Source organism: Podarcis muralis, chromosome 14 (assembly GCF_964188315.1).
Source record: "Podarcis muralis chromosome 14, rPodMur119.hap1.1, whole genome shotgun sequence".
In the NCBI taxonomy this organism is placed as follows: Eukaryota; Metazoa; Chordata; class Lepidosauria; order Squamata; family Lacertidae; genus Podarcis; species Podarcis muralis.
The window spans coordinates 44,668,332-44,682,150 of record NC_135668.1 but is presented as its reverse complement, the minus strand read 5'-3'; the positions used below and the strand labels follow the sequence as shown (position 1 = coordinate 44,682,150).

The following is a 13,819-nucleotide window of genomic DNA, read 5'->3' as shown; positions in this document are numbered from 1 at the left end:
CCACCTCAATAGGTTTTATCTTTCGCAGGTACCTACTTTTGAATGCATCCAGTTCTGAGGCCAGCAGAATAATAATCAGTCAATTTATGCCATGTCTGATGCATCATGACACTGATCTTATCTGAGTAACTATGCAGTGGTGGCAGCAGTAGCAGTTCTAGGTGGTGAATGATCTGCCCTGTTAGGAAGGCTTACACTGCCTAAAACAAAGTAACTTTTTCATTGAAAATAGCTTGAAATTGTTTTACACTACTTTCTACTTATGAAGATGTGCTTTTCCTTTGCTTGAATAATTTTGTGTTTTCTTTTGCTTGGACAATTTCTATAAATTTAGGTTATATTGTTGCATAAATTGAAATGAGTTGCATCTCCTTTAAATTGTTTTAGTTGGCTAGATGCTTCGAAGGTGCAGGTTATAGAAATACAATACATAAAGCTCATCACACATACTTTCCAACAGATTGTTTATCATAGCTCACATTAGAAAAGAGTATCCCCCCTTATGACTCACTGGGTTTTTAGAATGTATGCGGTTGGAAGACTCTGGTTGTATTATCCTTGACTGGGATATATCTTCTGATACCTATTTTTATACATTATCAGTATGCTTAACTCTTACCTACAGCAATTGATTTTCTGATAATTTAAATAAATTTACCATACTGCTGTCAACTACTGTTCTAAGCTTCTTGTCCCAATCTACTTCTTCAACAACAGATCCCAAACATCTTTCAGATATACACCCATGGCAATCTTCAACTAATCTAATTTGCTGCAATTTGTTCTGCTGTGTTATTTAAAGATTTCCTGTGGGGAAAGGCAAAATAAGTAGAGACAATATTTGTCTCTAGAAAGTTCCATATTTACTTATCTTCACTATGTAGTGATTTTGAATGGTCACATACTTCTGACCTTCCTCCTTTCATGTTGATTCTTTAGCCAGCATTGGTTTTCCGTGATTACAGTGCTTTAATAGCATCTCAGTCATTTATAACAAGCACAGACAAGTTAGGATGGCGAAATGCTATGGTGCTCAGTTTGAAAAGCAACAGAAGTATAATCCAATCCTCCTCTTCTGGAGGAATGTTTAGATATAAGTTTTATCTCTGCGACTAAGGTGAATCAAAGGTGTCAAATCACTTTGTGCAATTTCTTTTATTACCAGATCAGTGCTTCATCCCAGATAGCTCTAAGAACTCACTAGGCCACTGTTTGTTACAGTGCTAGAATGCATGGCATGAAAGAAATATTATTTTTAGACTGTTTTCTTTAAAAATAATTCTTATGTGACTCACACCATGAAGTTTGAACAACAATCCAATGCAGATATTTACCATCATTTATTTATATAGCACCCACTCATATAAAATATCAAGGTGGTGTACATTTTTTTTTGTTGGCATCTGTCTGTCTCAAGAGACAATGGAGTGCACCTTCTGGGGTGAAGCCAAATTGCTGAGGAATTACAGCATGCACAGAGACTGGTAACATGCAACTGCTGCCTCCCGCACTGTTTTTGCTGTGTTAGCTGCACCGAAGTGGCCTCACTAGTGCAAGCCTGGGCAGTGTGTATGGAGGTCCTGGGCTGCCCAGATGACAAGACTCCCCTCTTGGCCTCACTGATGTGGTCCAAAGGAAAGCAGAGCAATACCTTTGGCATCAGATTGGCTGCAGACATGGCCAGAAGGAGATGTACAAGATACCATCCAACCACATCAGGGACTCCAGATTTGTGTACGGCTTACTACTTAGTCTTTTCTTCTCCTGAAGATGTCCTGCAAGGCAGTGGATATGGATTTTTCCTTGGGGTTTACTCCCAAAGCCTTTCTCACAAATGAGCATAGCCACAAGGCAGCAAAGGTTTAATATATTCTTTCTCCTAGATGGGCTACCTTCCCAGGTTGACGAGCCCCATCTACCCCTCACTTCCCTCTACAGCACATGTAGTAACCCCCTTCATTACCTTCAGATCCACTATTGGTCTCATCTGCTCAACCCACCAGAGCTTGTCTTCATATGCAGGGGAGGTCCCTAACTCACAAAGAGTTTGAGACCCATCAGCTACACCTCACCTGGTTTAACCAGCCAGTTGAAGCCATTTCCCGGGCTGTGGCCACTGTCACATGCTGACACAGGGGAGAGTTGAGTGCAGGATGGAAAGAGAAGGAAGTGTCCCTCACCAGAAGTACTACCTCTCCCTTAACACCCCTAACAACAATATAGCCAAACACAGTAAAACATAAGATACCATAAAGCAATACAAAATAATCATAAGAATGAATGATTTATCTTATATAACATTATGCTGCTTTTCCGCAACCCTTCTTCCTGAAACAGATCCCCCACCCATATATATAATTTCATGTTAAGCAATTTGTCTGTATTAACTTTAGCTGAGGCTTACCCTAGCAAGTGTACACCACAGTTAACACTGGTGCTGACAAACTGGTTAACAGCAATTGGGAATATTTACATTAGGCAAAAGAAAGACCACAAAGAGGGAGGGAGGAGTCAGCTGGTGAGCGAGTGTTCCCCAGCCTTGCTCCCAACTTGCTAACCACAGTTAGCAGGAAGTCAACATTATGCCTGCACCAGCCCAATACGAATATTATTAGAATATTTTCCATCAGTTGGAAGTTGCATTGCCAAGATTTCAGATTAATAACTGCTTTTTATAGCCTTCTGCAGAATAAATACTCCCAGACAGCACCAAAAGAAAAACACTCAGTGCATTCCTTTTTAAAACAATCACATCATTTCAGATTTCCTTCCTTAAATTGAAAGAACTGAAACAACAGCAAACAAACATTTGTGATCGCTCACTGATCTGTTTAAAAAGGTAACTGATATCTTACACAATAGCAACACAATCAATAAGGAAGCTTAATACAGTAGATGTTTTTAAGAAACTAGAGACATAAATAAGTAGAGACATGGTCATATAGATTTAATGGCTCAAGCCATACTGTATGTTGGGCCAAGCCATGGTTTTTGACATTGTGAGAATAGTCCTGGGGTTGTGTGCATTCTGTTCCACCTATGTCCTCCCTCATGCACCATGAGCGCCTCTCTCCCTAATTTGTAGCAAACCACAGGACAGTTTGACTCAAACAAGCAAACTACAGTTTTTGCTTGCCTTATAAGCCACGATTGAAAGCTGGAGTTTGATGCGGTGTAATTACAGTATTAGAATGTTTGGCTATGGGAAGATGTAGATTCAAATCCCCACTTAAGCATAATGCTTAAATGGTGCTTGGGATAGTTATCCCCTCTCAGCCAAATATATTTCACAGGGCTGTTGTCAGGGTACACTGGGGTGAAGAAATGACAATGGATGCTGCATTCGTAAAGAGTGAAATAAAAGTGACAATGGATGCTGCATTCGTAAAGAGTGAAATAAAAATGTAATAAATAGACTAAAGCACTTTGGAAACCATGAGGGTCATCTAGTCCAACCCCCTGCACTGCGCAAAGCAACAGAGTCAAACTTGGTACAAGGTTTCCTGAAGCGAAGATCTTAATATTTGGGTGTCAGCTGCCACTTTGAACCAAGAAGACAGACCAAAACATGACTTTGAAATGACTGCACCTATTATTTGGCATAGGTTTGGCCACCGCTTGAGATATGGTCACCAACCTTGCTAGGAGGCGTCCTGAAGTGTGACTGACAGTCTTGGTTGACATTTGGAAATGTGAAGCTAGCATGACTTCACACTTTTTGGGCATAGGCTTGGCCACCTCTAAAGATATTGCTTCAAAACTCAGCATGAGGCCTCTCGAGGTGAGAATGACAGACTTGGTCATTGTTTGGTTGCTGGGTGCCATTTTGTTGGCAGACCAAAATGAAACTTTGGTGTGACTTCACCTGATTTTGGGAGTGATGGGCCCAAACTCACAAATTACATTATGCATTTTAAAAATCACAGTATTTTTTAGTTTCTAAAAATTCCTGGGCAGCACTGGACATTCTCCACTAGTCTTTTTAAGACTAAGACTCATGGCAGACACAAGAGAACCACTTGAAAAGATTTATCTTATCAAGCACCTTGTACTCCTAATCAGAAGCACAAGTAGCAAGTACTGTGCAAAAACCAGGCTGATAGAAACCGACCTTGTGCTTTCACTCCTGCTGTGGATTTTATATACACACATGTGAAAAGAATGTCAAAGTGTAGTTATATGCTAGATACACTGTCCTCTATAAGTACTACAAAAACGTTTTCACTTTCCAATCAAATGAAAGCTTTTGTAATTTCCTATACATGTTCAGCTTTGCTCTTAGGCAGGACACACCTTCCAAGAACACAATAGCTCAGCATGTATTGACACAGATCAACAATGCATAAAGACCCAGCAGTTTACAAAGTTGAGGCTTATATCCTGCCGATATAGTCAGATCCTCAAGCTAACAATGACACCTTAAACAAACTTGCCAATCATTGGTCTGCAAAGAAATTCACAGCAATGTCATTAGGTATTTTTTTATATAAAAGGTATTTAATCATATGAAATCTCCATCTTGGTAATATAATTAAATATCGTAATATCCAACTAGCAGTCAAACCATAAACATATGTGGTGGAGTATCTGCCTGAAGAAGCTGCATACAATTATGCTTTATCATTCCTTTATGCTGATGTACTTCAATGTACACCATTTAAACACTTATTTGCTGACATGGCTAACCATATGCTTACCAGAAAGCAGCATTCATAGATCACTTGCATTACTATAGCCCTAAATGGGGGTGTGGAATGACAATGGCCCATAACTGTTCCAGAAGAGAAACTAGTTGTATGTGGTACATCATCCATGGGGAAAAATATACATTCTACAACACATGCAAGCTGTAATGCCATGTATGTTAACTGTATGTGGTTTACCTAGTACATTAATATAAGCCTATGTACCAAATTATGTTAATAGCTAACTTATAAAGCTAGCTTTGAAAACTAGCTTTAAATATCATTTCCAAGTTGTTGTTTTTCCTGCATAAATTTGTGTCTTATTCTTATAATAATGGAATCACTTGAAAATACCTGGGGTGTTCATTTCATAATATTTTAAAAACGTGCCCATGACACCTCAAGAAACTCTGCTGGTAGGATTTAAACTCTTCCATCGGGTGTTCTGAGCTTTGTGTAAAGTATATTTAAGGGTGTTATGCAATTTGTATAAATATATTTTGATGGGAATCCAATAAATGGATACCACGTTAGCCAAACAGTCCGTGTGCTGTATGTGAAAAAGGAATCATGAGGTCTAGAACAAACATAGCTTACTTTCTTTTAGAGTTATTCCAAATCCATTTTATACCTGGGATTTAAGGGGCTTATTTATTGATTTTGCAAGCCACATGATTGGCGCCCCGAACAAATGCAAGAGTGTATAGCTCCATCTTTGCTCTGACTTATGCCTCACCCACAACAGCTGCTTCCATCCGGCACCCCCCATGCTAATGGAAAATAACTTGTCCAAGGTAAGATAGTAAGTCTTCTGCAGAAAATCATTCAATGCTGTTTGTCCATGACTTATTATCAGGTCCAGCTCAAGGACTGGAGTGCAGATTGCCCTTAGTGGGCCCCTCTTAACCCCAACTGCCCCTCAGTGCACACTGCCAGCATACACAGCACCAGAACACTGTACCCATTACAGCACAGTCTCCAGGGATGCCTGCCTGCAAGTGTAAGGCTGGCACTGCGGGCACAGGAAAGGCATCAGTTCTAGCAGGTGCTGTTGACAAGACAAGGCTCATGAACCTTGGCAAGTTTCACCAGTATGCTAATTTCCTTATACAATCTGGGAGCTAAAGTGGAGACAAGGGCTATGTCTTTCTAGTAATGAGAATATTAAATGCCAATTCCACTGGAAATGTCAATACCAAAATGGCCTCTTGGTATGACGATACCAAAACAGGCATTTCTAGAAATAGTTGGGTAATAGTAATTTGAGGGGGGAAACCTAGGTTATCATGTTCTGTCATGTCCTCCCTTATGAACCTTTTTTTTTTTTTTTGAAAAAGAACATTTCCTCCTTGGAAAAGTGATTCAAATGTTTGATAATGGCATACACAGTAGGTAGACTACATGTATATGTATTTGAGATACATAATTTACTTTACATGTCACATGGCATATACATTTTTGCCAAATCAATTGCTCTATTAACCCACTGTTAACTTTAACTTCTTAGTTGCCTCTTACAACTCTTTGCCTTCCCATTTAGCCACACTATATTTAGTTTTTAGAGAGCTGGTTTTATGCTGATGCTAGAGAAGTAGACGTGCATAGTAGCTAATGTAACAAACACTGAATCAACAGAAGTTGGTCCAATAGACGGTATCATCTTGCATGCTTTATTGCCATGAAATCAACACTGTGCCAAATAATTCTGTCCTCTAAAACTTCTTTTTTGTAGGAGCTTTTTCTGTAGGAGTTTTGGGTGCCCTGCCCCCATCACAAGACTAAAAGATCCATGGATATATGGTGAGAAGCTCTACGTGCAAAGAAACTGAAAAGCTACATTTTATTTAATATTACAGAAGGCATTTATTATTCCACTCTTTTATCCCAGGATATTTTATCCCAGTTTGAAAACCTCACTGACATGTGGCCAATGAATGCACACAACGTACAGAGTGGGCTGTTGCGCTGTTCTTATTCTCCTCAGTGGATAGACTTGGAACTACAGTGGTACCTCGGGTTAAGTACTTAATTCGTTCCGGAGGTCCGTACTTAACCTGAAACTGTTCTTAACCTGAAGCACCACTTTAGCTAATGGGGCCTCCTGCTGCTGCCGCGCCGCCGGAGCACGATTTCTGTTCTCATCCTGAAGCAAAGTTCTTAACCTGAAGCACTATTTCTGGGTTAGCGGAGTCTGCAACCTGAAGCGTATGTAACCTGAGGTACCACTGTACAGTAATTTCCCCATTCTTTCAGTAGGCAGCTTTAGTTTCATGCTACTTGACTTTTCTAGATTTGTACAGTCCTATTATTATAACAACTAGAAAGGCCTGGGTTACTGCATCTCATCTTTCCACTCAGCTCGTATTTGCATTCGGATCTAACTTTGTGGAAAAACGGGAATTTGCATAACCTATAGTGGAAGATATGGGGGGGCGGGGCGGAAATGATCTGGGTGTGGAATTTTGACTTCAGCGCAAATAGATGGCCTTGATGATAAGTTTTACTTCTCTGCACATTTGCAAAGGGCTTAATACATTGGATATATTGCCACTCAGATATTTTGGGCAAAGTATAGTCTGTGTCAGATATTTGTGGTGTTCTATGAGCCTCAAAATCCATCTAAAACTATTTATCTTCTCAGAATTTTAGCATGTTGTCCAAGGGAAGTTGTAATCTTATGTAAATATATCACAGGAGGTCTGAAGCCTGGATTAGTTAAGTAAAATGCATAGTCCAAGATGTGCTTGCTTCAGAAACAACACAATTTCTGACTACTGCAATATCTAGGATTGTTATGTGTACTCAAGAAATGTGAGTCTTATTAAGCAACTTGGGGGTTGCTTAATAGCTTAGGCTAAATTTACATAAGGACCATTTGCTAGATCAGACCAATGGCTTATTTAGTCCAGTATATGGTCTCACAGTGGATAACCAAATGCACAAGTGAAGTCTTGCAACAGCATTGTGGTGTAGTGGTTAAGAGTGGTAGTCTCGTAATCTGGTGAACCGGGTTCGCGTCTCCGCTCCTCCACCTGCAGCTGCTGGGTGACCTTGGGCCAGTCACACTTCTCTGAAGTCTCCCAGCCCCACTCACCTCACAGAGTGTTTGTTGTGGGGGAGGAAGGGAAAGGAGAATGTTAGCCGCTTTGAGACTCCTTCAGGTAGTGATAAAGCGGGATATCAAATCCAAACTCTTCTTCATTCTCTAGCTCATGGTCAGGCTTGTTAACCTGGATCTACACTAAGAAACAGCCAAAATGGGGATTGCCAGTCTGATGCCTGTAGGCACCATGGAAGGCCCTCCTAGAAAGAAATGTATGAAGCAAAATGTGTGGGTCCCCTCCTAAGTGATTTCTGTTAAATGAATAGGTCTAGCTTCTCCTACTTATCAGTGTTTTTAGTCAATGAATGGAATCAGAGCTGTGCTTGATAAAGTGAGTTGTTTGGATACCAGGCAATAGAAATCCCTGGAAAGTGTACTTTTCCTGCTTCTGTCTTATTTTCCAGTAGTCACTGGAATCTCTATAGTTTTCTTTTCACTTTCCCCTAGCAACCAGGACAATCCTGTGGTTGGTTAGTCTGAGATTAGGTCCTTCCTAGAAGTTATTTTCTGCAAATACTACTATACAATAAGTGTGGGTGGATATTAAAGAATCTTCTTCTCAAATAGCAGATGCAAGATATGAAAACTTTGCAAAAAGGATTAGGTATGGTAGCTGATTTTTGTTGCCGTTTAGTCGACTCTTCGTGACCCCATGGACCAGAGCACATCTGGCACTCCTGTCTTCCACTCCCTCCCGCAGTTTGGTCAAACTCATGTTAGTAGCTTCGAGAACATTGTCCAACTATCTCATCCTCTGTAGTCCACTTCTCCTTCTGCCCTCCATCTTTCCCAACATCAGGGTCTTTTCCAGGGAGTCTTCTCTTCTCATGAGGCGGCCAAAGTATTGGAGCCTCAGCTTCAAGATCTGTCCTTCCAGTGAGCACTCAGGGCTGATTTCCTTCAGAATGGATAGGTCTGATCTTCTTGCAGTCCATGGGACTCTCAAGAGTCTCCTCCAGCACCATAATTCAAAAGCACCAATTCTTTGGCGATCAGCCTTCTTTATGGTCCAGCTCTCACTTCCATACATCACTACTGGGAAAACCATAGCTTTAACTATACGGACCTTTGTCGGCAAGGTGATGTCTCTGCTTTTTAAGATGCTATCTAGGTTTGTCATTGCTTTTCTCCCAAGAAGCAGGCGTCTTTTAATTTCGTGACTGCTGTCAACATCTGCAGTGATCATGGAGCCTAAGAAGGCATCTATAAAAAAATTCTTATATACAGAGCCAGCCCATCCACTTGGTGAGGAGAAGCAGGCAGGCAGGATGGATGGAGGAGTTAGGAGTTCTAACTGTGATTATGACAGTGAGGAGGTGATGAAGTTATTTAGAACAGTAAGAAGGAATAACTGGGGTGCACAAAACACAAGGAAAGGAAGTTGCTGGGACTAGAGTAGCCACAAGATTCACACTGAAATGTATGCTGCAACTCAAAACCTTAAAAATAATATTTAGCAGAATCAGTCAATCAAGTTTATTTTGGGAACAAGCTAGAAGGTGCAGCATAGACTTTAAAAGAATGCTGAAGTTTATTAAAACCAGCGATGAAATAATCCAGTGTTGGAACAAGGTGCATGAAATCTGGTTATATAAAACAATTGCATCTGCTGAAATAAAATTAAAAGATTTCTTTTTACATTACCTACTTGTGGATTACCCTACAATTTTTTGATGTGGCCATATGCTCACATAAGCATGCATTCCATAGTAGGTTAACAATTCAGACATACCTCAGCATTATTAAAAGCTTTTATCATGGAAAAAGAAATGACTTTACAATGGCAGATATGCAAAAACCCCAACTATAGGTTTAAAATAGCACATACCAAAATATTTTGGATTTTTTCTAAACCAGGACAGAATTAGAAATCATTGGGTGGTTAAAGTATTTTACAAACGTATGAGGTATACAACTAATGCATGCAACTAACTTTCCAAATTGATCAGACACTTTAAAATCATACAGAAAATTTATATAATAAATAGATTACTCATGCTACGCATCATTTCAAGAGCTCTCAAACAGCATTTTTCAGGGCTGTTTCAATGTTCTTTATATTGAGGGAATGCAGAGGTGAGTGATCCCTGCCTAATGTATTTCTGAGAAAAGAAAAGAAATGTTCTGAAAAGTTGGATACAACATCAATAGAAAAGGCTGTATTTATTATCCTGCATATACTATCCAATCAGGATATCTGTTTCACACAATGTTGGAATTATTATTATTATTATTATTATTATTATTATTATTATTATTATTATTAATTCAAGAGGCAGTTCTGCATGTGAAGCGTCAGCACCTTTCATTTAAAAACTGGATTAACCTTCCAAGTCCAAAAAGGGGTCCATACTAAATGGCAGGGTTATCACTCTAATATACAGTGGTACCTCAGTTTACAAACTTAATCCGTTCCAGAAGTCCGTTCTTAAACCAAAACCATTCTTAAACCAAGGCGCACTTTCCCTAATGAGGCCTCCCGCCGCCGGTGCCCTTCCACCATTCGGATTCCATTCTTAGACCAAGGTAAAGTTCTCAAACCAAGACACTATTTCTGGTTTTGTGGAGTTTGTAAACCAAATCGTTCTTAAACTGGTACCACTGTACTTGCATTCATGTTTTCCTCATTTACGGGTTATTCAGTCTGCTGGACAGCTTGGATTCCCAAACAAATATACCCGAGGCAGGGTCCTCCACAGAATTACATCGAGCATCTACCTACAACACTGCAATTTGAACTTGAAGGTACAATATTCACACAACCTTGTACTAGGATCCTCCTTAGATTGGCCCAAGCACTCCTACCATTATCGACCCTGGAATCCTCTCTGTAAAACCCCAAAAAGCCCAGCTTCTTTTTTGGGCAATACTCTCACCGGGCCTTGGATTGTAAGCACCAGCAATGCCTTACACCAAACAGGTACCTGACAGAATAGCACCCATTTTATTGGAAGGTACTCTAATGTGGAAAGTTACCTACAGATGGTCAACCACATTCTAAGAGCTGCAGGCCCATACTGATACATCTAACAGGAACATCTGTCAGAATTCCCCCCTTTACCTCTGCTATATTGAGGTGAACTTGTCAGTGAGGGCACATTAGCCTCAATATCTTTGCCCTCTCAAATACATTACTCCAGAAAGTACCTCAACTTTGTTACCTATTCTGAACAGATTGGGAGTATGGATGCTTTGAAACCCACAAGGGAAATTCTTTGTATCCTTCTTTAAACAATCCAGTAAAACTGCCAAACCTTATTGGGCACCCAGCAATCAAAAAATGGATTGGAAGCCACCTTCACCCCAAAGGCAGCATTAACACCAAGCATTTAATCCTTACTATACACAAGGGCTAGCCAATATGGTGCCAGATGTTGTTGGACTACAACTATTATCATCAGTAACAAATGGCTATGCTACTAGCTAGTGTTGATGGGAGCTGCTGTGCTGTTCAACAATATCTGGGGGCAACTGGGCTACTCCTGGATTACATTAATGAGTACCTAACTTGCATTATGTGATCTTGAGTATATGCCTTTCTACTCAGCCTGAATCTCCAATAATTTCCACTCTCGAAGGTCTACATATAATCACTACCATGGATTAGAAAAACCCCAACCCTATCTACAAACATACATCAAATCCACCTTTTTACAAGCTTGTTACAGGGTTTCGAGATCATAACAGATTTTTGCTTCAGTAGCCACAGGGAAAGCACTTCCACAGCCCACACAAGCCCTGTTACATATAAGCACACCTGCCATCCCTTGCCAGCCCTTTCTACATGAAAACATGTTAAGCAATGTATTTGAAAGGAATCAACTTGCATAGCACAGGAGGGGCTGAAGTTCAATCCTTGGCGTAACTACCTGAAAAGATCCTAGGGCTAGAGTCACTGTCTGAGACCTCAGACAGCCAAGGTCAGTCAGACTAGACAGAAAGGAATAGTTCATATAAGGCTTGCTCTTCACTCTGAATGAGTGGTTTCAATTCTCAAGCAAGCTGCTATCATGGAAAAAGAAGGGCAATGCCTTTGGGAGTGGAACCGTAGTGTTTATATTACTATTACTATTATTATTTATTAAAGATTTTATTGGTTTACAAAAGCACATGCCTTGTCTCTTTTTTCAGGTTGTAGTGTTTTGCAAGGGAATGGTCCAGGGTCCAGTCAGTGGAATCTCCATTTAAATGAATGATAGGTGTTAGGAAAAAGCATGGGGAAGGAGGGCCTTAGCTCAGTGGCATCACATCTGCTTTGCCCCTGGTTCAATCCCTGGCATCTCCCAGCAAGGATGGGGAGATGCCTGACTGAAACCCTGGAAGAGCTGCTGCCAGTCAGAATAAGACACCAAACGTCCACCTTGTACCTGAATTTGTACACATGGAAAAGCTCAGATGGGTATGGAAGTTACATGTATTCTAGCCCTGCAAGGGTGTTGCTAGGGAGCACCCCCTCCCTCTATTAAGCACTCAGGAGTATGTACCTGACCTTGGAGAACCAGAAAGGCACCATGAAAGGCTCTGTGTGCTCTCTTGTGTGTTTATAGGCAATAGGGCAGGTGTGGCACACTCATAAAGGAGTGGCCAACCTCACCTGCGTAGCTGCCAAGGCAAACCTTAACTCCTCACCTGCGTAGCAGCCAAGGCAAACCTCACATCCGCTCCCACCCTAAAACATCAACCCCCCCCCACAGCCGCCCCATTACAACAGCGCATAGCTGTGCAATGACACTCAGAAGACGACCGTGTTCGCAGGGCTTTACTCCCTGGTTAAGTTTGCAGAGGACCGAATCTGTCTCCAAATTCCCACTCCGAAAGCTACCTGAGTAACCCTGGGCCGGTCACACATACATACACACACACACACACGTTGTCAGGCTTGGTCTACCTCGCAAGGTTATTGTGAGGAGGAATAGCCCTGAACACTGAAGGAAATAATAATTCAAGAAGAGACAGTGTGGCATTCGTGGTTCAGGGTGTCAGACCAAGACCTGGGAGACCTGGGTTCAAATCCCCTCAGCTCACAGGGGCGTCCTGGGGGAGGGTGGCAGTCACAGCCTGTCAGCCTTACCTACCTAGCAGGGTTGTTGTGGGGATAACACAGGGAGAAGGGGAACCATTGCGCCCCACCTTGAGCTCCTTGGATGGGGCAGAAACATGCCATCAGTAAATACGACGAAGAAGTTCGATTCATGATCACGAGCATTTCTTTCCCCTCATGATAATGAGTATTTCTCCCCCCCCCCCTCTTCCCATGTGTCTGGGTCTGCCGCCCTCCCGCTCCCAACGCGGAGAAAGAAGCCGCTCGACTTTCCCTCGCCTCAACTTACTTTATAGGTGCTTTCCGTCAACTTATTCACCTCTTCTGGGTCCCGAGACATGGTGGAGGTGCTGCTGCTGCTGCTGCTGCTTGGAGCGGGAAGGGAGGAGAGGCAAGAAGGCGCAACTGCGGCTGAGGCGGCCGAGACAACTTTCCCTCAGGACGACGACGGCGACCGGCGCGCTTTTCCCCCCTTCCCCTGAGGCGCCTTTTTTTTCCAGCCGGGAAAGGACAAGAACTCCCTCGGAGATAGAAAGAAACAAAACTCCCCTCGGAGCCGCCTTCCCCTTCCACGCAGCTGAGGTGAACCGGCGGGGACGGCGGCGCTGGCTGCCGTGGCGCCCTCGTCCTCCTCCTCCTCTTTCTCAAACTGTCAAACTCGTGGAACCGGCCAGCTCAGCGGCTCAGCCCTTTCGGGAGGCGGCCCCGGCGGCGGCGGCGGCGGCGGGGCGGAGTCGGGCGAGGTGGGGCCCTCTGGGCCTGACGCGGCAGCCGCAAGGCGGGCCCGGCCAAGCGGCGAGGCGGAGGAAGGTCGCCGAGGTTGCCCGGCCGCCTCTAGCTCCGCCGCCTCTTTACCTGAGCTGCGGGGGGAGCAGGAGGCCTCTAAGCTGCTTGAGGCCGCCTCCGCCTCCTTCCCCTCACCGAGAAAAGCTTCGTTATTATCAATATTAAAAGTTTTGAGGTGAAGAGGGAGAAGGGCGGCCGTTTTAT

The 13,819-nt window shown here is 42.4% G+C and overlaps 1 protein-coding gene across 3 annotated transcripts in view; it reads right to left on the bottom strand.

The window, feature by feature from the left end:
* BAIAP2L1 (BAR/IMD domain containing adaptor protein 2 like 1) overlaps positions 1 to 13,543 on the bottom strand; it is a 57,206-nt gene extending 43,663 nt beyond the window's left edge. For 2 of the 3 annotated variants that reach the window (XM_028705557.2, XM_077918593.1), the window contains exon 1: positions 13,119 to 13,543. In XM_028705557.2, coding sequence (XP_028561390.2) covers positions 13,119 to 13,169 — 51 coding nt within the window. In that variant the 5' untranslated portion in view covers positions 13,170 to 13,543. Of the gene's footprint in view, positions 1 to 2,072; positions 2,115 to 13,118 lie in introns of those variants that run through there. The other variant, XM_077918591.1, reaches the window with a different exon arrangement.
* Positions 13,544 to 13,819: the final 276 nt, after the last annotated feature.